The sequence below is a fragment of the Nerophis lumbriciformis genome, linkage group LG13 (assembly GCF_033978685.3).
Source record: "Nerophis lumbriciformis linkage group LG13, RoL_Nlum_v2.1, whole genome shotgun sequence".
Classification (NCBI taxonomy): domain Eukaryota; kingdom Metazoa; phylum Chordata; class Actinopteri; order Syngnathiformes; family Syngnathidae; genus Nerophis; species Nerophis lumbriciformis.
In genome coordinates this window covers 15,326,708-15,352,342 of record NC_084560.2, presented here as the reverse complement: position 1 = coordinate 15,352,342, position 25,635 = coordinate 15,326,708, and the positions used below count along the sequence as shown (strand labels likewise).

The 25,635-nt window shown below is 42.1% G+C and overlaps 1 protein-coding gene across 1 annotated transcript in view; it reads left to right on the top strand.

Moving 5' to 3' along the window:
• Positions 1–25,635, top strand: part of LOC133613814 (electrogenic aspartate/glutamate antiporter SLC25A12, mitochondrial-like) — a 73,596-nt gene that overhangs the window by 4,790 nt on the left and 43,171 nt on the right. The window contains exons 3-4 of the mRNA XM_061971629.2: positions 20,850–20,992; positions 22,447–22,562. Coding sequence (XP_061827613.1) covers positions 20,850–20,992; positions 22,447–22,562 — 259 coding nt within the window. The remainder of the gene's footprint in view (positions 1–20,849; positions 20,993–22,446; positions 22,563–25,635) is intronic.

The window sequence follows — 25,635 nt, the reverse complement described above, 5'->3', positions numbered from 1 at the left end:
AGAAAAACTGCTGCCACCTTGCCTGGCGATTGTTGATTCTCTTGGCAGCACGAATGTTGCTGTGGTCAGTAAGAATCTGAAATTGGTGTTTAGCTCCTTCCAACCAGTGTCTCCATTCCCCCAGGGCCTCATGGATCGCCAATAACTCTCTGTTCCCAGCATCATAGTTCTGTTCGGCTGGTGTCAGGTGCCTGGAGAAAAAGGCAACAGGGTAAACCAAATTGTCATTCTTGGATCGTTGAGATAGAATAGCCCCAATCCCTGAGTCTGAGGCGTCAACTTCCACCAAAAAGGCCGTGTCTAGGTCGGGGTGAACTAGTATGGGTGCAGAAACAAAACGCTCCTTTAACTCCTCAAAGGCCTTCCTTGCCACAAGAGTCCAAGCAAAAGGTACATTAGTGGATGTAAGCGAATGGAGTGGAGCAGCAACTCTACTAAAGTCTTGAATGAACCGACGGTAGAAGCCGGCGAAACCAAGGAACCTCCGAAGTTCAGTCCTAGAAGTAGGTTGCGGCCACTTTACCACGGCCTCCACCTTCCTCGGGTCAGGCTTTATGTGACCCCTTTCGACCACGAATCCCAGGAACTCCACCGAAGAAGAATGGAAGCAGCATTTTTCAGTCTTCACAAAAAGACAATTTTCCAATAAACGTTGCAGAACAAGTCGGTCATGTTTCTGGTGATCAGAGAGGTTACGGGAGAAAATTAGAATATCATCCAAGCATACCACCACGAATTGATCCAGCATGTCCCGGAGGATGTTGTTGACGAGCGTTTGGAAAACAGCAGGTGCGTTGGTGAGTCCAAAAGGCATCACCCGGTACTCATAATGCCCCATATGAGTGTTGAAAGCAGTCTTCCACTCGTCTCCTTCTTTGATCCGGACCAGGTGATAGGCGTTACAGAGATCCAGTTTGGTAAATATGGTAGCAGGTGCCAACGGTTCAAAAGATGAGTTAAGTAGTGGAAGAGGGTACTTATTCTTAATGGTGATGTTGTTAAGGTGACGGTAGTCAATGCAGGGACGAAGGGATCCGTCCTTCTTGGCCACGAAAAAGAATCCCGCCGCCAGAGGAGACTTGGATGGTGTAATGATGCCCGAGGCAAGGCCCTCGGTGATGTAGTTTCTCATGGCTTCCTTCTCAGAAAGAGACAAGTTATATAGACGGCTAGATGGCAAGGTGGTGTTAGGGAGCAACTCGATGGCACAATCATAAGGTCTATGAGGGGGTAGTCCCATGGCACGTACCTTGCTGAAGACCTCGGCTAAGTCATGGTAGCAAGCTGGAACCAGAGATAGATCGGCCTGGGGAGTCGTGGTAGTGGAGTGGTAGACTGGATGAGATGCTGACCCAAGACAGTTGGCCATGCAGGTTGTGCTCCAAGCCAAAATTCTGCCGGAAGACCAAGAGATATGGGGGTTGTGGTGACGGAGCCAAGATCTTCCAAGTACCAGTGGAGCTACCGGGGCTTCCAACACCAATAAACTAATGATCTCTCTGTGATTACCAGAAATGGTCATGGAAAGGGGCTCCGTGCGGTACTTGATGGGGCCCAATGGTCGGCCATCTAGAGCCTGTGCAGGCAGCGTCTTGTCCAGGGATATCAGTGGAATGCCCATCTGTCGGGCGAACATGTAGTCCAACAAACTCTCATCAGCTCCAGAGTCCACAAATGCCTTCACTTGAATGCTCCTCTTGTCCCAGGCCAAAGTAGCGGGTAGCAGTATGTCAGGATTATCTTCTTTACGGGGAAATAAAGTATGGCTCACCAGGATCCCCTCTGCTGGTGAGCCTGATCTTTTTGGTCTTGCAGGACAATTATACCGGACGTGTCCGGCTAGACCGCAGTAGAGGCAGAGGCGCTGTCTGTATCTTCTCTCCCTTTCTTCAATGGGTAACCGTGTCCTACCCAACTGCATGGGCTCCGGGGCTGCCATAGAAGTAGTTGTGGACCGGTACGGGTCCCCTTCTGTCTTGAAGATAGGCAGTGTTTGGTTCCTAGAGGCACCTCTCTGGCCTCGCTCAGCTGCTCGTTCACAAAGTCGAATGTCAAATTGGAGGGCCAGTTCAATGAGGTCTTTACAGGACGTGGGTCTGTCCCTCAGTAGACCGTCCTTGATTTCATCAGAAAGACCGCGACGGAATGCACTTTGGAGCGCCCGGTCATCCCAACCGCTGTCTGCCGCCAAAGTCCGGAACTCCAAGGTGTAGGCTGCCACGGAGCGTGATCCCTGTGAAATGGAGTGCAGACGTCCGGCCGCGTCCCCCCCATCCTTGGGGTGATCAAAAACAGCCCGAAATTCAGCACGGAAGGCAGAATAGTCAGAGTTAAGCCCAATGGTCCTGTCGACTGCAGCTGTAGCCCACTTGAGAGCCGGGCCGGAAAGTAGGGAAAATATAAATGCTATCTTAGCGCCGTCGGATGAATAACGGGAGGGCTGGTGACGAAAAATGAGGTCACATTGTACCAAAAACCCCCTACAAAGTTCAAAGTCCCCTTCAAAGGGTTTAGGGCTGGCAATCCTGGGCTCTTGTTCCAAATTGCTGTGTTCAGGTTCACGGACTGGAGAAACACGCGGAGGTACCACCGGTCCAGGACTGGCCCCGGGGCACAAGTTGTCCAGCCTGGAATATAGTCTGGTGAAGTCTCTCTCAAGATGATCCTCAAGGGCAGTAAACCGAACCTGATGTTCGCTAACGACGGAGCTAAGGATAGCTAGGTCGGAAGATATGGCTATCTGGGCCTGGGACTTGCCGCTGTCGTCTGGTTTCGACATGTTGTTGGCCAAAACGTACTGTTATGTAACAGAGAAGGGAAGGAGGTGACAACCAGGGCAGGACTGCGGTTTAGAAGGTTTATTTTAAACCTTTGATGAATACGTGGCGTGTGTATGCTACTCAAAGTGAATGAGTGTTGACTATGTGTAATATTAATAATGTAAATGTTACCAAGGGTTGTTGTCAGCAAATGTTGGTTGTATCTTTCGTCGTTATCCAAGGGGGAAGGCGAAGAGGCAGTTCGTGGACAGGCAAAAGGTCGTGGGCAAGAGCAGGGCAGCGTGGTCTGGGTCCGAGCAGGGAGGTCGTGGATCGGGGAGAGCAGTCAGGAATCCGGATGGGTGTCGAGTGACAATGCATAATCACGGAGGACAGGAGAGTCACTGTGGAAAATACAAAAGGGCATGAACCAAGGGAAAACACGGAGAGAGAGAGATCATAACAACGGCGAGGAAATCACGGGGAAAACAAGGGATGCCAGACGTGATGCTTACTGGAAGGTTAGCGACGTTCTGGCAAAGGTTCCTCGGGTCCGCTGGTCTTTATGCTGCTCCCCCTCGTCAAGTCCAGGTGCGCTGATAATTAATTGTTTGCAGGCTTGTTGCTGTGTGGGCGTGTTGTGCTCAGCGCGAGCAGAAGCTTGTCTGAGTGTGCTGCCAGCAGAGGGGTTGAGAGGTGCCTGCAGCTCCAGCTGCAGAGGAAACGTGGGTTCGACTCCGTGTCATGACAGTACCCCCCCCTTATGCGAGGCCCCCGACGAGCGCCGGGGAGCATCAGGATTGGCACGGTAGAAATCCTCCAGAAGAGAGGGATCGGCAAGATAGGAGGCAGGAACCCAAGATCTGTCCTCTGGCCCATATCCCTCCCAGTCGACCAGATAAACGAGCCCCCTACCTTGTCGACGGACCCTGAGGATTTCCTTGACCGTCCAAACCTGATCTCCGTTCGCCAAGAACCTCGAGGGTGGGGGGAAAGGGGCAGGAGGGGACAGAGCGCTCTCCGCTACCGGTTTAATCTGAGACACATGGACCACTGGGTGCCGCTTGACTGAGGGTGGAAGAGCCAATTTGACAGATACAGGGTTTATGATAGAAATGATGGAGAACGGACCAACATAACGTGGAGCCAATTTTCTTGATGGTACCTGGAGACTGAGGTCCTTAGTGAGAAGCATAACTTGTTGTCCTGGTTTATAAGACGGGGCTGGAATGCGATGACGGTTGGCGTTGCGACACATTTTCTCGGATGCTCTTTCCAACACAGCACGGGCGGCTCTCCACACCCTCTGACACCGTCTAATGTGAGCTCTAGTTGAAGGAACAGCGATCTCCAGTTCCTGTTGGGGAAATAAAGGGGGTTGATAACCTAATGAGCACTCAAAAGGGGACATACCGGTAGCGGAGCTCTTCAAGGAGTTATAAGAAAACTCCACCCATGGCAGAAACTTGCTCCAGGACGTGGGTTGATGACTGGCGACACATCGGAGCATGGTCTCCAAGCTTTGATTTGCTCTTGCAGCCTGCCCGTTGCTCTGGGGATGGTATCCTGATGTGAGGCTGACCGAGGCCCCGATACCCTTGCAGAAGGCTCTCCATATTTGCGATGTAAATTGAGGACCTCAGTCAGAAACGATATCCACCGGAATTCCATGTTGTTTAACGACGTGAAGAGTAAGGAGGTCAGAAGTTTCTGAGGCAGAAGGTAACTTTCGCAGTGGAATAAAGTGGGCTGCCTTAGAGAAACGGTCAACAATAGTAAGGATTGTGGTGTTACCTCTTGAGGCTGGAAATCCGGTGACAAAATCCAGGGCGATGTGCGACCAAGGACGGGCAGGAATGGTGAGAGGGTGAAGAAGACCAGCAGGAGGCCTATGTGACATCTTACTACGGGCACAAGTTGAACAAGCAGCAATGAACTCACGAGTGTCCTTGGCCATGGATGGCTACCAAAAACGTCTTCGTAGTAGTGACAGTGTTCGTTGAAAACCAGGATGGCATGAAAACAAACTGGAGTGTCCCCAATCCAGGACCCTGGGTCGTAGCTCCCGATGGACAAACAGTTTGTTGGGAGGTCCACCTCCCGGTCCTGGATTGGAACGCAGCGCGGACTTAACCAGGTCCTCCACTTTCCAAGTAACCATCCCAACGATGCGAGTGGAAGGAAGGATGGGTTCCGCCACTGCCGGACTGGTGGACTCCTTCAGGAATAACCGAGACAGTGCGTCAGCCTTAGTGTTCTTGGATCCTGGTCTGAAAGAGAGCACGTAATCAAAGCGAGAGAAAAACTGCTGCCACCTTGCCTGGCGATTGTTGATTCTCTTGGCAGCACGAATGTTGCTGTGGTCAGTAAGAATCTGAAATTGGTGTTTAGCTCCTTCCAACCAGTGTCTCCATTCCCCCAGGGCCTCATGGATCGCCAATAACTCTCTGTTCCCAGCATCATAGTTCTGTTCGGCTGGTGTCAGGCGCCTGGAGAAAAAGGCAACAGGGTGAACCAAATTGTCATTCTTGGATCGTTGAGATAGAATAGCCCCAATCCCTGAGTCTGAGGCGTCAACTTCCACCAAAAAGGCAGTGTCTAGGTCGGGGTGAACTAGTATGGGTGCAGAAACAAAACGCTCCTTTAACTCCTCAAAGACCTTCCTTGCTACAAGAGTCCAAGCAAAAGGTATATTAGTGGATGTAAGCGAATGGAGTGGAGCAGCAACTCTACTAAAGTCTTGAATGAACCGACGGTAGAAGCCGGCGAAACCAAGGAACCTCCGAAGTTCAGTCCTAGAAGTAGGTTGCGGCCACTTTACCACGGCCTCCACCTTCCTCGGGTCAGGCTTTATGTGACCCCTTTCGACCACGAATCCCAGGAACTCCACCGAAGAAGAATGGAAGCAGCATTTTTCAGCCTTCACAAAAAGACAATTTTCCAATAAACGTTGCAGAACAAGTCGGACATGTTTCTGGTGATCAGAGAGGTTACGGGAGAAAATTAGAATATCATCCAAGTATACCACCACGAATTGATCCAGCATGTCCCGGAGGATGTCGTTGACGAGCGTTTGGAAAACAGCAGGTGCGTTGGTGAGTCCAAAAGGCATCACCCGGTACTCATAATGCCCCATATGAGTGTTGAAAGCAGTCTTCCACTCGTCTCCTTCTTTGATCCGGACCAGGTGATAGGCGTTACGGAGATCCAGTTTGGTAAATATGGTGGCAGGTGCCAACGGTTCAAAAGATGAGTTAAGTAGTGGAAGAGGGTACTTATTCTTAATGGTGATGTTGTTAAGGTGACGGTAGTCAATGCAGGGACGAAGGGATCCGTCCTTCTTGGCCACGAAAAAGAATCCCGCCGCCACAGGAGACTTGGATGGTGTAATGATGCCCGAGGCAAGGCCCTCGGTGATGTAGTTTCTCATGGCTTCCTTCTCAGGAAGAGACAAGTTATATAGACGGCTAGATGGCAAGGTGGCGTTAGGGAGCAACTCGATGGCACAATCATAAGGTCTATGAGGGGGTAGTCCCATGGCACGTACCTTGCTAAAGACCTCGGCTAAGTCATGGTAGCAAGCTGGAACCAGAGATAGATCGGCCTGGGGAGTCGTGGTAGTGGAGTGGTAGACCGGATGAGATGCTGACCCAAGACAGTTGGCCATGCAGGTTGTGCTCCAAGCCAAAATTCTGCCGGAAGACCAAGAGATATGGGGGTTGTGGTGACGGAGCCAAGATCTTCCAAGTACCAGTGGCGCTACCGGGGCTTCCAACACCAATAAACTGGTCTTTATGATGCTCCCCCTCGTCAAGTCCAGGTGCGCTGATAATTAATTGTCTGCAGGCTTGTTGCTGTGTGGGCGTGTTGTGCTCAGCGCGAGCAGAAGCTTGTCTGAGTGTGCTGCCAGCAGAGGGGTTAAGAGAGGTGCCTGCAGCTCAAGCTGCAGAGGAAACGTGGGTTCGACTCCGCGTCATGACACATTGTGCCACATGTGAACGTTTTAGTGGGAACTAAATGCGATATCTGAAAGGGGTACAGATTATTTCCAAAGTAGGACCCCCCACCCAGACATATAATACTAGTACACAGCTCATGAAAAACAATATGTTATAGTCATTGTAAGTGGGCCAAAACACTTATATTAGAAAATAATCTCATGGAAATGACTGCTGTCATTTGATTACAATAATTACAAACATCCATCCATCCATTTTCTACCGCTTATTCCCTTTTGGGGTGTCGGGGGGCGCTGGAGCCTATCTCAGCTACAATCGGGCGGAAGGCGGGGTACACCCTGGACAAGTCGCCACCTCATCGCAGGGCAATTAAAAACATTGAACTTGTTATTTAGTCAGGTTTGGCACATGTGCTCCACTGAATGCCCAAGGAGTTTTTGCGTTTTCTCACGCATATGGAAAATTAGAGGGAACATTGTTTGCGGGTATCCATAATACGCCGACAGGGAGAAGTTTTTATTTACACGATGAGTCGGGCGTGTCTTGACCTCTGCGGCGGAGGCTCTGCCGAACCCCTGAGGCCGACTCACCGAACCGCTTGGGTTCGATCAAACCCAGATTAAGAACCACTGTTCTCGACCAAAAATCACTTCATATTCTCTACTGCTCACTAGTGTTACATATCTGAGTTATTGTGTAGAAATATGGGGAAATAACTACAAAAGTACACTTCATTCATTAACTGTGTTACAAAAAATATCAGTTACAATAATACATAATGTTGGGTATAGAGAACATACAAACACTTTATTTATTGAGTCAAAAATATTGAAGTTCAATGATTTAGTAAAATTGAAAAAAGATAAAATGATGTACAAAGTAAAGTTAAAGTACCAATGATTGTCACACACACTAGGTGCGGTGAAATTTGTCCTCTGCATTTGACCCATCCCCTTGTTCACCCCCTGGGAGGTGAGGAGAGCAGTGAGCAGCAGCGGTGGCCGCGCCCAGGAATCATTTTTGGTGATTTAACCCCTAATTCCAACCCTTGATGCTGAGTGCCAAGCAGGGAGGTAATGGGTCCCATTTTTATAGTCATTGGTATGACCCGGCCGGGGTTTGAACTCACAACATACCAGACACTCTAACTACTTGGCCACTGAGTAGGTGCAGGTACAAAGCAAACTATAACCTGATAGCCAACAATCAATCAATGTTTACTTATATAGCCCTATATCACGAGTGTCTCAAAGGGCTGCACAAGCCACAACGACAACTATGTACAACAATTTTTCTCAAGAAAAAGAGGAGAAATATAATCTTAGAGGAAAATCTAATTTAAAACATTTGTACGCACGTACAACACTTAAAACCTTCAGTATATCAGTATGTGGAATTAAATGATTAAGCAAAGAAATGAAACAATGTACTAATATGATGCACTTCAAGAAACTCTTCAAACTTAGTGTTTACAAAGTACAAAGAAGAAGAACCATGATAAACATTCTGAATTTATTTCTTCCATCCATTCATTTTCTAGATCATCTTACTCATCTCACCATATGAAATATAGCTTACTTCACTCATTATTATTTATTTTTATTGTTATTACTTATGTACAGAGCCCCTAAAGCAGTGGTTCTTAACCTTGTTGGAGGTACCGAACCCCACCAGTTTCATATGCGCATTCACCGAACCCTTCTTTAGTGAAAAAAATGTTGTTTTTTTTCAAATTCAAGACAAAGTTGTATGTTTTTGGTAACACTTTAGTATGGGGAACATGTTCTAAATAACAAATACTTAATTTAGAGTTATTTGGTACGGGTCCGGGTCAGGGTTAGAGGGTTAGGCTTATAATAAGGCATTAATAAGTACTTAATAATGACTAGTTAAGAGCCAATATGTTACTAATTTGCATGTTAATAAGCAACTAATTAATGGTGAATATGTTCCCCATACTAAAGTGTTATCAGGTTTTTTTTACTGGTGCACAAAATGAACCGTGCATGAACATCACCTTGTTCAAACAACAAAACCAACACAGTGCATAAACACCCAACAAATTACACACTTGCAAACCAGTCTGACTTCTGCTGTTGCCGTATCCGTATTACGCCGATAGGGAGAAGTTGGTATTTACACGATGAGTCGGGTGTGTTTTGACCTCCGCCGAACCCCTGAGGCCGACTCACCAAACCCCTAGGGTTCGATCGAACCCAGGTTAAGAATCACTGCCCTAAAGGGACATGGATGTTTTGCGAGATCTCTCAATACTTTTTGCGAGATCTCGCAAAAGTTTTTTTTTCCTATGTCAGTGAACCGGAAGTATAACAGACACAGTGATGGAGGAGCGGGGGCATGCGGTAGCCTACCCATCATCTGTGTGCTGTTGTGGGACCATCATACGATTTGATGTCTTTATATGTTTGGCCAATACCAAAACAGAAATCAATAAACTTCTCCCATGGATGATGGGGAGGCTCCTCCATCGCTTTGTCTGTTTTACTTCCGGTTCACTGACATAGGAAAAAAAACTTTTTGCGAGATCTCGCTAAACATATTTTTCCCCTCCATGTCCCTTTAGGGCAGACCTGGGCAAATTAGGGGCCGCATGCGGCCCGTTGAGCTTTTCAATCTGGCCCGCCGGACATTCCCCCAATTTTTTTTTAGATGTTTAAGATGTAAAGTGTAGCTGCCATTATGATGCATTGTGCAGTGATGTTTTCTAATGACTGTACGTCTTCAACTATACTAAGTCTTTCAATGCTTGGAATCTGCGCTTTTGCATGATATACTAGTTACTATGGTAATCTAATTAGTTACTATGGTAATCTAATTAGTTACTATGGTAATGTAAGTCACAGCAGCTCAGACGAGGCACCAAGCAGTGTGGGTGGGGTGCGTTTCCACAGAGTGTTTCCAGAGCCTGAAATGTGGATGTCAGGGACAGACGTGGAAGGAGATTTTTACAGCAAAGTTCTAAAGCAGGGGTGTCAAACTCAAATACAGAGTGGGCCAAAATGTAAAACTGAACAAAGCCGCGGGCCAAGGTTGAACAAATTAACCTTTTAATAGGGACCCAAACAAGTTTTGCATTGAATATTGAACAAGCAAGGCTTGTATAACTTTATAGTGACATGCAAAATCGAGTTTCAAATAATAATAATAATAATTAAAAAATATCAATGGCATATCAAATACAATTTAGATAAAAATGTAATGCCTCTTTTCTATTTGCAGCCTTCTGAGGTAAATATCAACATTAACTTTTTCCACAGGCTAATAAATTAGAAAATAAAATAACAATGAATAAAACCATTCAGGACTTTAAACTGCTCAGTTTGCAACACACTGATCTAATCTGATGTGCCCAAGCCAGATACCTGACATATTTTCTTGGGGCTCAGGCTTTGAGCTGAAGCATCTTTCATTATCGAACGAAGTTGTTCATCAGTCATTATATCTCGTCCACCCGGACCACAGTCTTGGAGGCGTGCCTTAAAGCTTTAAAGGCACTGCGTTTACCGTCCTCCACGAGCTGTCGTCACGTCTGCTTTTCATCCCTTCTAACAACGTGCCGGCCCGATCACAAAAAATGTGCAACTTCAGCCCGCACACACACGTGAATGCAACAGCGATACAGGTTACACTGACGGTGCCCGTATAAATAACTTTAACACTGTTAGAAATATGCGCTACACTGTGAATCCGGTCTGCAATATACACCCCCTACCACCAAACCCCCCCTCCGTGCGTCGGTTGAGGCGGGCAGGTTTGGGGGGTATTGGAGGTAGGGGGTGTATATTGCAGCCCGGGAGAGTTAGGGCTGCATGGGATTCTGGGTATTTGTTTTGTTGTGTTTATGTTGTGTCACTGTGCGGATGTTCTCCCAAAATGTGTTTGTCATTCTTGTTTGGTGTGGATTCACAGTGTGGCGCATATTTCTAACAGTGTTAAAGTTATTTATACGGGCACCGTCAGTGTAACCTGTATCGCTGTTGGCCAAGTATGCGTTGCATTCACGTGTGTGTGCGTGTTGAAGCCGCACATATTATGTGATTGGGCCAGCATTCGCTGTGCTGGGCGAAAAGCGAACGTGACGATTTTTGGGAGGGGCACTGAAATTTGAGAGTCTCCCAGGAGGGTTGGCAAGTATTAGAATTAGCAGTGAATGCGGTGTTACCGCGGCACCGCCGCTGAATATAATCGGCGGGCCAGTTCTTGCGTTAATTTGATATCGCCTCAAGGGCCAAGTGAAATTACACAGTGGGCCAAATTTTGACACCCATGTTCTAAAGCTTAGTGATGTATCACATATATCAGATTGTATGTGTTTTTTTGTTTTTTTTAACCCTTCACGTTCATATTTCGCTGTTTGTTGCATTTTTGTTGCGTTTCGCTTGATATATGTAGATATATGTAGATAGAGAGGGGGTGTGACGTTCATATGTTGTCAATATTCAGTGTTTTATCCTTCATAGTTAATATCGTAAATCCCACATCCTTTATTTTCATGTACATTCTGGGTGTCTCATTCAGTAAAAAAACGTAAAACTCCATAACGCTTTTAGCATTCAATCAGACATTATTGTGATGTTTTGTAATAGTGTTCCTAAAAATCAGATATACAGGCCCCCAGACACATTTTTTACTCTAAATTTGGCCCCCCCGAGTCAAAATAATTGCCCAGGCTTGCTTTAGGGGCTCCATACTTATGGAGTATATTGTGAATAAATTGAGAACAGGAAGTGAACAAAAGTGTTAGCAACTGCTATGTAAAGGAAAAGGGGTGGGATTGAATAAGCTCTGCTTCTTCCTACTCCTTTTCAAACATGTTGAATAGAGAAACTGGAAATTGTGATGTATCACGTTGTACGCTTGCATGTGTGATGTATCATGTTGTATGCATGCATGTTCCAAATAAAGACAAACTCAACTGAACTGAACGTTGCAGTTTGCGTGTATAGTCTGACGTGGATGGCTCACATAGTTCAGTTAAGGTCAAGCAAATGCTGCGACTAATTTTGGAGCAGCCTGCTTTAAGTAATACACTGCAGCTTTTAATTGTTTTTTTTTTTGACTCCCACTTGTAAATCACGCTGATACACAGTTTGGAGTGTGAACTTCCTAAAGTCTTTACGCGGTCCTTTTCTACTTGCCACTGCCATAAGAGGACCGTCTGTGTAATTTGTGACACACATTCAGGTGGAAGAGTTAATTACTGGGAGCGCTTTCTGACTGCCTGTGTAATTTGATTAAGAACTACTCGAGGCCTACTGTGAGGCTGAATAAGAAACACAATAATAATGTCATGAAGAAAAGGCAGCACAGCAATAAATTAATATTTTCACTTTCCATGTTAATTCAGCGAGAGTGCAATGAAAACACTTGGCTGGAAGGTCTGCACCCTCGCTGTTTCTGTTTATGCTGCTCCCTTTCTGTCTTTCTTGGCACTAGTCGGCTCTTTTTGCTCTGCCAGTTCATGTGGCGCTTGTGTTTCCTCAGCTATCTCTGCTGCAGCTTGAAATTCAATCCCGACTCTAAAATGGACTGTGAGACTTAAAGGGTGTTAAAGGTCTTAACTTCAGAACCGTGCATACTACTGGCTTGTGCAGATTTCATCTTCCAACTCTTTGTCACAGTTACGTTGAGACTTTTCTCCTTCCCTCAGGGTCATATCAATTTAGACTTAGAGGGGTATTTCACTTTTTGAGGAATTTTGCCTATCATTCACAATCCCTATGTAAGATAAGAACACATGTGGTGTTCTTTGTTTTATGCCAGGGGTGTCAAGGGTACGGCCCCGCGAACAGGTTTTATCCGGCCCGCGGGATGAGTTTGCTAAGTATAAAAATTAACCTGAAATTTTTGAATGAAAGAAACTGCTGTTCTAAATGTGTCCACTGGATGTCGCAATAGCAATTCTTTGTATCTTTGTAGATGATGCTACATATGTACAAAATAAAGCACATGTTAGTACATCAGTCGAGGAAAATGATCAAACTATATAAATAACATCCTGTAATTAGATTTTGATACATATTTTTTTATCTTGATAGATTGAAAATGAACACCAACATTATCAAATAATTTATTCAGAAAATATAAATAACGACAAATAAAGTATATATACCATTAACATGTAGGTGTAAAAAAACAACAACAACATTATGATTTGTAGAATTTCAGAATGTGCTTGTTCTATTTTTAAACAAAGAAAACAAGCTTAAGTTGTCTTTATTTTTAAGTTATCGTGCCGTGATTTCACCAGTCCGCCCCACTTGGGAGTAGATTTTTCTCCATGTGGCCCCCGATCCAAAATGAGTTTGACACCTCTCCTTTATGCATTCTAACTAGTAAATAAATGTGACGAAAAGTCTGCTTACAATGGAGGCTATAAAATGCTTGAAAACATCTATACCAGTGGTTCTTAACCTGGGTTCGATCGAACCCTAGGGGTTAGGTGAGTCGGCCTGAAGGGTTCGGCGGAGGTCAAGACACACCCGACTCATCGTGTAAATACAAACTTCTCCCTATTGGCGTATTACGTATACGGCAACAGCTGACTGGCTTGCAGGTGTGTAATTTGTTGTGAGTTTATGCACTGTGTTGGTTTTGTTGTTTGAACAAGGTGATGTTCATGCACGGTTCATTTTATGGACCAGTAAAAAAACATGGTAACACTTTAGTATGGGGAACATATTCACCATTATTTAGTTGCTTATTAACATGCAAATTAGTAACATATTGGCTCTTAACTAGTCATTATTAAGTACTTATTAATGCCTTATTCGGCATGGCTTTATTATAACCCTTACCCTCTAACCCTGACACTAACCCTAACCAAATAACTCTAAATTAAGTCTTTATTACTTAGAATATGTTCCCCTAGTGTCCAAATAACTCTAAATTAAGTCTTTGTTACTTAGAGTATGTTCCCCTAGTGTCCAAATAACTCTAAATTAAGTCTTTGTTACTTAGAATATGTTCCCCATACTAAAGTGTTACCAAAAACATATAACTTTGTCTTGAATTTGAAAACATTTTTTTTAAATTTTTCACTAAAGAAGGGTTCGGTGAATGCGCATATGAAACTGGTGGGGTTCGGTACCTCCAACAAGGTTAAAAACCACTGATCTATACACCTTCATCAAGGTTTTATATTCAGATTGTAAGTATATAAGTAATGTAGTAACAGGCACATTCATAATAACATGTAACATTTACGTATTTTAATCATTTTAAGCATATGCGACACTAATTTTAAATTAAAGGGGAACTGCACTTTTTTTGGAATTACGCCTATCGTTCACAATCATTATGAAAGACATGACGACGGATGGATATTTTTTTTAATGCACTGTAACTTGTAAATAAAAGCCAATGGGCTCCACTATTCCGCCCATAAAATCAGATAAATAACCATTCAAAAAGCTTCAACAATATTAAATTTACATTTTGTGACTTGAATATTAACCAAGTATTAGTGATATTGTTATTATAAGCGATAACGCAGACAAACTATTTATAGCGGCAACGTGATCACTTCAGTTTGCCACTATGTTTACATCATGGAGTGGTCTGCTGCTTCCTTGCTTCCCTGCTCCCTGTAAGTTTATTGTAGCTCATACATCATCTATCTGTTCTGAGAAGAAGATGGCTGAGAATGTAATCCAACAAGTTGGGACACTTTGACCACCATATAGGACTGGAACTGGCACAAAAAGAACTTGGTCCCCCACCCAGTTTCTTTGCGAGGATTATGCGACATTTTTCATCTAAATGGGAATATATTAACATCCTAGCAGTCGGCATCCTAATGACAGCAGACCTTGCACAGTAAGTGATGTTTTATTATGTCTGTTAGCTCTCATAAAGTCTGCAGTGACCAGAAATCGGTGATGAAGAAAAAAAAGAAGCAAACATTGTGATGTGTTTTTTTAAATTAATGCGCCGCGTATGCTTAAAATGATCAAAATATGTAAATATTAAATGTTATTATAAATGTGCCCGTTACTACATTACATATATACTTACACCGTGTATACAAAACATCAATGGAGATGTTTGGATGTTTTTTTTAGGAGCACTATAGGCAGAATTGAACGCCTCCCATAGTCTCAAATGTAAGCAAACTTTTGATCGAATTTATTTAATATTCAGAATGCATTAAAAAAAATCCATCTGTCGTCATGTCTTTCATAATGATTGTGAACGATAGGTAATGTTCCAAAAAAAGTGCAGTTCCCTTTTTAATAAAAAAAAAAAAAAAGCATCACAATGTTTGCTTTTTCCTTCCACAACATAACTGATTCACTGCGGACTTCAAGAGAGCCAACAAACATAATAAAACATCACTTACTGTACAATATCTGCGGTCACTAGGACTGCTAGGATGTTCATATAGTCCCATTTAGATTAAGAATGACTCATAATCCTCGCGAAGAAAAAAAGGGGGGTGGTAAACCAAGGGTCTTTTCGTGTGTTTCTCGTCATTTCGGGGGCCTAAATTGGATGCCAAAGTGTACCAACTTGTCGGATTATGTCCTCATCCTTCTACTATCAAGGTGAGAGGCGTTATTTATGATCCAAAATAAACTTTGACCAGCACCGAAGGGAGAAAGCGGCTCACCAACTCATGACGTCAATATAGCAGCAACAAGATTGTCAGCTCTCTGTGATAACGCGTTTCTAAAAATAGTTTGTCTGCGTTAATGCTCATAATAACAATATTGTATCACTAATAATTGGTTAAAATTCAGGTCACGAAATGTAAATGGAGTATTGTTGGTGCTTTTTGGATGGTTATTTAGAAGGAACAGTTAACTCCATTGTAAGTGGACTTTTATTTACGTTTATTTAGGAGATCGAATGCATTAAAATACATCTGTCTTCTTGTCTCTTATGATTGTAAACGATAGACAAAACTCCCAAAAAAGTGTAGGTACCTAAAGTATATTTATTCAGCATTTCAGTCTGATTAAATCTATTGTCTGAACCCCAATAAACACATTTTAAGATAGAAATCTAGAGATTAAATTAGCATTCTTAATAGTACTGCATGTGTAAAAATAAGTCAACGACTGTTAAAGGTCAAACACTAACATTGTAAATTACAACTTACCGTATTTTTCGGACTATAAGTCGCAGTTTTTTTCATAGTTTGGCCGGGGGTGCGACTTATACTCAGGAGCGACTTATGTGTGAAATTATTAACACATTACCGTAAAATAACTAATATTTTTATTCAATAATTTATATTTTTTAGCTCATTCACGTAAGAGACTAGACGTATAAGATTTCATGGGATTTAGCGATTAGGAGTGACCGATTGTTTGGTAAACGTATAGCATGTTCTATATATCAGTGGTTCTCAACCTTTTTTCAGTGATGTTACCCCCTGTGAACATTTTTTTAAATTCAAGTACCCCCTATCAGAGCAAAGCATTTTTGGTTGAAAAAAAGAGATAGGGGAGTAAAATACAGCACTATGTCATCAGTTTCTGATTTATTAAATGGTATAACAGTGCAAAATATTGCTCATTTGTTGTGGTCTTTCTTGAACTATTTGGAAAATAAGATATAAAAATAACTAAAAACTTGTTGAAAAACACATAGAAGTAATCATCAACTTAAAGTGCCTTCTTTGGGGATTGTAATAGAGATCCATCTGGATTCATGAACTTAATTCTAAACATTTCTTCACAAAAAAAGAAATCTTTAACATCAATATTTATGGAACATGTCCATAAAAAATCTAGCTGTCAACACTGAATATTGCATTGTTGGATTTCTTTTCACAGTTCTTTTTGACAGACATTTAAAAAAAAATCTCTCTATCCCTTGGCATACCTTCAAATACCCCCAGGGGTACGCGTACCCCCATTTGAGAACCACTGTTCTATATGCTATAGTTATTTGAATGACTCTTACCATAATATGTTACGTTAACATACCAGGCACGTTCTCAGTTGGTTATTTATGCCTCATATAACGTACACTTATTCAGCCTGTTGTTCACTATTCTTTATTTATTTTAAATTGCCTTTCAAATGTCTATTCTTGGTGTTGGGTTTTATCAAATAAATTTCCCCCAAAAATGCGACTTATATATGTTTTTTTCCTTCTTTATTATGCATTTTCGGCAGGTGCGACTTATACTCCGGTGCGACTTATACTCCGAAAAATACGGTACTCTTTGGATTGTGAGTGCACGTACTTAATGTATCTTCTAAAGTAAATCTTGTAGTAGGGAGCGAGACAAAACCTGGCAAAATTACCAACCTTGACTTCTCACGGGACATCCCTCTTCTCAGGCTATATTTTGTGTGACATTAAAGGTGGACACTCAAATTTTGTTTTAATAACACATCGCATGACCTCAGGAACGTTTGGCTTTCCAGATGCCACCACTTGTGTTTGGCACATTTACATGTAAGGGATATGACATTTTAATTCTAAGGCTGCTGCGGTTCAGCTGTCACACTGGTGGGATAAAGCAGTTATGGGTCGTCCCTGAGCAATTGCACCCAAAGGTCTCAGTTTAGTGGATCAACAATACCTAACCTAAATATAACATCGGTCTTGCATGTAATACATTCTAACTTACTGTCCGCCAGGGTGAAACATCCCTCATATGCACCAGTCCTCCATTATGTAAATGTACATCACAGATATATCTGGTTTATAGTTTGAAAAAGGATTTGCCTAAATACCCTACCTATCGCCCGAGTGAAGCTGGGATGGGCTCCAGCCCCCCGCAACTCCTAGAGGGACAAGCGGTAGGAAATGGATGGATGGATGGACTTTTGACTCTAATTGTGAAGAGTGACTTGAAGTTAAAGGGATACTTCACTTTTTTATTTTTCCTATCATTCACTATCATTATGAAAGACATGACGACGGATGGATAAAAACAAACCAAAAAAAGCACTCTAAATATTAAATAAACGTAAATAAAAGTCTGCTTACAGCAGCGCCAATGGGCTCCACTATTCCGCCCATAAAATCCGAAAAAATACCCATTCAAAAAGCGCCAACAATACTCCATTTACATTTTGTGACTTGAATATTAACCAAGTATCAGAGATATTGTTATTATAAGCGCTAACGCAGACAAATTATTTATAGCGGAGACGTGATCACTACCGGGGACGGCGTGGCGAAGTTAGGAGAGTGGCCGTGCCAGCAATCTGAGGGTTACTGGTTCAATCCCCACCTTCTACCATCCTAGTCACGTCCGTTGTGTCCTTGAGCAAGACACTTCACCCTTGCTCCTGATGGGACTGGTTAGCGCCGTGCATGGCAGCTCCCGCCATCAGTGTGTGAATGTGTGAATGTGTGTGTGTGAATGGGTGAATGTGGAAAATAGTGTCAAAGCGCTTTGAGTTCCTTAAAAAGGTAGAAAAGCGCTATACAAGTACGACCCATTTACCATTTACCATTTACCGTGTGTCCCTACATTTACATCATCGAGTGGTCTGCTGCTTCCTTGCTTCCCTGCTCCTTGGAAGTTTATTGTAGATCATAAATCATACATCTCACCTGGAAAGTAAATGGCTGAGGATGAAATCCGACAAGTTGGTACACTTTGACAGCCATTTAGGAACTGGAACTGGCACTGACATGAAGAGACGCTTGACCCCCCACTCACCACCCTCCCACCCAATTTCTTCCTAAGGATTATGAGACATTTTTCATCTAAATGGGAATATATTAACATCCCAGCAGTCTGCATCCTAATGACAGCAGACCTTATACACTTTGGGATGCGTTTTTTAATTAATGCGCCACGTATGCTTAAAATGATCAAAATACGTAAACAAAAAAAAATATTATTATGAATGTGCCCTTTACTATATTACATATATACTTACATCATGTATATAAAACCCTAATGGAGGTGTTTGGATGTTTTTAATGGCTCTGTAAGCAGAATTGAGAGGCTTCCATAGGCTCCATTGCATTTATATAAAAAAAAAAAAAGCCCATTCGGCGTCATGTCTCTCATAATGATTGTGAACGAAAGGTAAAATTCCCCCCAAAAAGTGCAGTTGCCCTTTAAAGAACAGATAAAAATGATTGATGCTGACGTTCATCACTAGAGGTGGGAATCTTTGGCCGCCTCAAGAATCGACTATGATTCGATTAAAAATGTGCAGTTTTACATTTCTCTTCGTTTCACTAAATAAGCGTTTATCACTTGCAACTTTAAAAAAACAATTCATCCATAGTGGATCTAACATAATAGTGTGAGAGTCCAGTCCATAGTGGATCTAACATAATATTGTGAGAGTCCAGTCCATAGTGGATCTAACATAATAGTGTGAGAGTCCAGTCCATAGTGGGTCTAACATAATAGTGTGAGAGTCTAGTCCATAGTGGATCTAACATAATAGTGTGAGAGTCCAGTCCATAGTGGATCTAACATAATAGTGAGAGAGTCCAGTCCATAGTGGATCTAACATAATAGTGTGAGAGTCCAGTCCATAGTGGATCTAACATAATAGTGAGAGAGTCCAATCCATAGTGGATCTAACATAATAGTGAGAGTCCTGTCCATAGTGGATCTAACATAATAGTGTGAGAGTCCAGTCCATAGTGGGTCTAACATAATAGTGTGAGAGTCCAGTCCATAGTGGATCTAACATAATAGTGCGAGAGTCCAGTCCATAGTGGATCTAACATAATAGTGTGAGAGTCCAGTCCATAGTGGATCTAACATAATACTGTGAGAGTCCAGTCCATAGTGGATCCAACATAATAGTGAGAGAGTCCAGTCCATAGTGGATCTAACATAATAGTGTGAGAGTCCAGTCCATAATGGATCTAACATAATAGTGAGAGAGTCCAGTCCATAGTGGATCTAACATAATAGTGTGAGAGTCCAGTCCATAATGGATCTAACATAATAGTGAGAGAGTCCAGTCCATAGTGGATCTAACATAATAGTGTGAGAGTCCAGTCCATAGTGGATCTAACATAATACTGTGAGAGTCCAGTCCATAGTGGATCTAACATAATAGTGTGAGAGTCCAGTCCATAGTGGATCTAACATAATACTGTGAGAGTCCAGTTCATAGTGGATCTAAGATAATAGTGAGAGAGTCCAGTCCATAGTGGATCTAACATAATAGTGTGAGAGTCCAGTCCATAGTGGATCTAACATAATAGTGAGAGTCCAGTCCATAGTGGATCTAACATAATAGTGTGAGAGTCCAGTCCATAGTGGGTCCAGCAGGAGATCGTGTTCAAGAACCAATGAATTTTGTACATGGAGGTTTTACTGTACCAGCCATCTAAAAATGGACAGCTGTAGTTTGTATTTATTCTTTATGGAGGAGAGAAGTCCTAGACATGTTGTGTGAGTAAACTGAGTAAAAAATACAATTGCTGCAGTGTTTTGAGGCATCATAAGCTTGATGTATTATTATGTTGTGTAACTGAAGGGTTTGTGTGTAACGTGGGATTTCCTGTACTCACAGGTCAATCACAGGTTCGATTATAGATAATTATTCAATGACCAGAGCTTAACATGTCTTTTTGTTTTGCTTCTTGGGCCTGCGATCGAATTGTATACCAGTGGATGTGCTTCCGCTTTGACAGTCTGCGCTGCTCTTTACATGTCAGTACTTGTACAGTCGTCTGGCGGTGACACTTTCAATAGGGCAAGGACAAATGAAAGCAGACTACTTTTAGGGGTGGGAAGCCACAACTGCTTCATTTAGAACAGCTGTGGGTGATGGTATAAGGTTATCTCCTCAGATACTGTTACTACTCTGTGTATGACTTTCCAATAAACCTTAGAAGAAAGTTTAGGACCTGAAGTGGGACATGTTGTAATTTGTGCTGTTTGCCTTTAAAGATTGGAGATAAGAAACCCAGCTTGATGGTATTGGGGATTTTATTTGGTTTTTTTCCTGCTGCACCAAAGTTCTATCAAAGCATTCTCAAATTGTCATGAAAAATAACCCACACCTGATAATAGTAGGATTGGGATTGTAGGCAGTTTGTCCCGTTTTGACCACTGTTGCCAGGCAAAGGGACACCTTGTTTATTCTCTTTTGCCACACAGAAAAATGCATGAATAAGTACACGTGTGTCCTCAAGGGTATGTTTGTGTTGTGTGCAGTATGCCAGCGTGGTGGAGGATGGAGAGCATTACTTGACACCAAAAGACTTTGTGCAAAATTACCTGGGTCTGCAGGACCAGCTACAGCATAATCCCAAAGCTGTCAACCTGATAGCTGGAGTGGCGGACACTACTAAAGATGGGTGAGTATTGTGTCCAAACTGTGTGGAAAAAAGGTGATGATTTCTAAATACAGTCGTTTCGGAAATGACCGTCATAAATGAATTTAGGGCTGGGCGGTATACCACTTTTATGAATTATACCGGAGTATTTTAGGAAGAGTAGTTTTTACAATTTTTTGAAGACCGTTGTACTGTAAATTAGGGCAAATACTCGATATATCGTGGGTTTGCGATATAGAAAATGACTATATCGTGATATTCGAGCATAAGTTCTCACGCAGTTGCGTTTAGCTGCGGGCATTACACTACAAGCTCTTCTCACTCTCCTTCTCACAGAGACATAAAACAAGCGCACCTTCTTACATACGTCACATACTGTCGCGCGTGCAACGTCATACGCCCTCGCCGGAGCAGACAGGTAGCGGCATGGGTAACGTTAGCTGTGGTGCGAGTGGTAATACGAGAGAAAGAAGGTGTCAATCTGGTAACAAATGAAGGAAGAACTAATTCCCAAGAAAAACAGCAGGGGGTCCATCGTCTGGCGGTGGTTTGGCTTCAAGCGGAAAGATGTTGAACAGACAACCATAATGTGTCAAGTATGCGGCAAAAGCGTTGCTACAAAAAGTAGCAGCACTGCTAATTTGTAGCATCACTTGAAAAGTCACCCGCTAGAGAATGAAGAGTGCTTGAAACTCTGCATGTCAACATCTCCGTTCTGTGCCACACCAACAAAATGCCCAAGGGTCATATCACATCAACACCGTATGGAAAAAAGTAGATTACAAAGCAAGTAACACGTAGTTTACACTGCAGCTTCTTATCTGGAATGGATCCATGACAATCACAGTAATCGTAGAAGAACTTTCCATAGTTTTTTTAATCAATATATGTTGTATGTAATGAAGACTTTAGTCAAAGACAGCTGCTGCTATATAAATGTGACATGTAGATTCTATGCCGTCAACAAGATACAAGGAAATAGCTCCTAGACACTTTGTGGTTTATATTTCTGAACTGTTAGTAAGTCAAAAATATTGCTAACATTTGGGCCATTTGCACATCTAAATTGTTCCATGTACAGTTCTGATTACTGTTCCAACTGGTTCTTTCACTGCTGAATCATCAGAATTTCACACCTCACTTTGTGTTAATGCCTCACATTTTGTGCTCAATTTAAGACGGGCACTTTTTATGTTGTTTGTAAGTTGTTGTTTTTTACTGATTGGCCATCTTTGTCAGTCGTTTTTACACTTCTTTGAAAAGAGTGAAAAGAAAAGTTTACACAGACTGCTGGACCATTGCTACTTACAAGGTCATGGTGTGAACATAGTTTGCCTTTAAAGTGGACTTGAAATGTAATGAAATTGACCTTTTTGAGAGATCTCAGTCAAAACCGAGGTAAAATATATGAACTCATTTCAATGACATATCTGCTGAATGTATATGCTGTACTTTTTGTTTGTTTGTCCCGACAGGTTAATCTCGTTCCAGGAGTTTTTGGCCTTTGAATCAGTTCTATGCGCTCCCGACGCCCTGTTCATAATTGCCTTTCAACTCTTTGACAAGACCGGCACTGGGGACATTTCATTTGGTACGTACATTGTAGTCCGACAGTTTCATGTACAAACCCCAAAAGCAGTGAAGTTGTCACGTTGTGTAAATGGTAAATAAAAAGAGAATACAATGATTTGCAAATCCTTTTCAACTTATATTCAATTGAATAGACTGCAAAGACAAGATATTTCATGTTCACACTGAGAAACAACATTTTTGTTTGTAAATAATCATGAACTAAGAATTTAATGGCAGCAAAAATGTAGTCAGAGGGGCATTTTTACCACTGTGTTACATGGTCTTTCCTTTTAACAACACTCAGTAAAGGTTTGGGAACTGAGGAGACACATTTTTGAAGTGGAATTCTTTCCCATTCTTGCTTGATGCCTTAAGTTGTTCAGCAGTCTCCCTTCTGATATTTTAGCCTTCACACATTTTCAATGGGAGACAGGTCTGGACTACAGACAGGCCAGTCTAGTAGCCGCACTCTTTTACTACTATTGGCATTTTCTTGCTGAAATAAGCAGGGGCGTCCATGATAACGTTTCTTGGATGGCAACATATGTTGCTCCAAAACCTGTATGTACCTTTCAGCATTAATGGTGCCTTCACAGATGTGTAAGTTACCCATGCCTCGGGCACTAATACACCCCCATACCATCACAGATGCTGCCTTTTACACTTTGTGCCTAGAACAATCCGGATGGTTCTTTTCCTCTTTGTTCCGGAGGACACAACGTCCACAGTTTCCAAATCAATTTGAAATGTGGACTCGTCAGACCACAGAACACTTTTCCACTTTGCATCAGTCCATCTTAGATGAGCTCGGGCCCAGCGAATCCGGCGGCATTTCTGGGTGTTGTTGATAAATGGCTTTGGCTTTGCATAGTAGAGTTTTAACTTGCACTTACAGATGTAGCGACGAACTGTAGTTACTGACAGTGGTTTTCTGAAGTGTTCCTGAGCCCATGTGGTGATATCTTTTACACACTGATGTCGCTTTTTGATGCAGTACCGCCTGAGGGATCAAAGGTCACGGGTATTGCCGCTTACGTGCAGTGATTTCTCCAGATTCTCTGAACCTTTTGATGATATTATGGAGCGTATATGGTGAAATCCCTAAATTCCTTGCAATAGCTGGTTGAAAAACGTTGTTCTTAAACAATTTGCTCAGGCGTTTGTTGACAAAGTGGTGACCCTCGCCCCATCCTTGTTTGTGAATGACTGAGCATTTCATGGAAGCTGCTTTTATACCCAATCATGGCACCCACCTGTTCCCAGTTAGCCTGTTCACCTGTGGGATGTTCCAAATAAGTCTTTGATGAGCATTCCTCAACTTTATCACTCTTTTTTGCCACTTGTGCCAGCTTTTTTGAAACACGTTGCAGGCATCAAATTCCGAAAGCGCTAATATTTGCAAAAAATAAAGTTTTCCAGTGTCTTTGCAGTCTATTCAATTGAATATAAGTTGAAAAGGATTAGCAAATCATTGTATTGTGTTTTTATTTACCATTTACACAACGTGACAACTTCACTGGTTTCGGGGGTTTGTAATAAAAATCTGGGAAATGACAATGTCTGGAGAGAGCAGAGGCTTCTTGGCTGACATGCCAGACATAGTATAGTATGTACAGTATGTTACAGTATGTTGTAATTGCATGCAGAACAAGGTTTTCACTATCTGGGGTGATGGAAAAAAATGAGATGAATATCTGAATTGCAATTCTTATTTATTATGATCCTGAATCGATTAAAATTTTTAAGAATCTATCTAAAAATTAAAAAAGAAGCCAAAAGAGAAGCTTTTATTACTTGTTTTTAAAAGGTTTTATTATGATGTATATTTCAAATAATGTATTGTGATAATCTGTTTAAAAGGAGAATTGGATTGAATCAAGAATCTATTATGAATAACTGCAAGAATCAGAATGTAATTAAATGGTGAGTTGTTGTAAGATTGCCATCCCTATGAACTACACTTTCATTATTATATTCATTAACTATCTTTAGTTGGTGGCAGCTCAAATGCAATGAACAATTTCCCGTAACCTACCGAATATAAAAGTGACATTGTCAAACTTTATTTCAAGGCTGACTGCTATTAGCACCTTTTTGTTTATTCAGGACTCAAGAGCGATTGGGTTACGTTTTATTGTCATTTGTTCAATTATGTTCAAATGTTTGGATTCCTTCCAAAAAGTATTCAGTGGTTAGTTGTTGCTTCATCTTCCTGACAGAAAGCCAGAGGACACTGAAAACACAACCTTGTTATAGATTGTGGACAAATAAGTTCTGTTCATTTGAGTTTTCAAGTTGACATAATGGACTAAAGTCATGAGGGTGTCCAGGGTGCACCCTGCCTTCTGCCAGGGACCCGACAGGGACAAGCGGTAGGAAATGGATGGCCATGCTTTTGTAAAGTGGAAGGAAGCTGCAACAATAGAGTGAATGTGTCAATCTGTTGCCATCATAAAACCTTTTTCTAAATGTATAGGCAAGGTTTGGTTGGAATTATTTGACCATTCCTAAAATGGGATTGAATCAGTGTAGAATAAAAGTCACATGACATGTTGTACTCATTTTGGACTTCATATAGAGAGGGGGACAATGAAGCTGAGCAGCCCACATTCAGTCATGCTTTTATTGTGGGAATGCTTCAAAACATTCACACACATGGTTTTGTAAAATTATTATTATTCTCTAGATTTTGGCACGCTTTACTTTTCCACATTTTTCATCTGATTCAAACTGTTCCAACGTCAAACTGTTTAGCCTATTTGGAGATTGCGGGCTGTCCCTTAACAAAATCAAAAAATTCCTATAAATCCCGGTTTTCTGGGAGATTTTTCCCATTCAAAATGAAAATGCCATTTTTCAAACTTCCACCATTTCCACATTTTTCAACCGATTCAAACCATTCCACCTTCAACATATTCCACTCATCCTGGAAATTCAAACTATATTTTATCAATTTAAAAAAAATTCCAGGAATTCCCAGAATCACCATTTTTTCTGGCAACTACTCCTCCCACATTTTTCAACCCACTTCAACCGTTCCCCTGACAAAACATTCCTCTTAATCACGACAAAAAACAAAGTTGTTAGTTGAA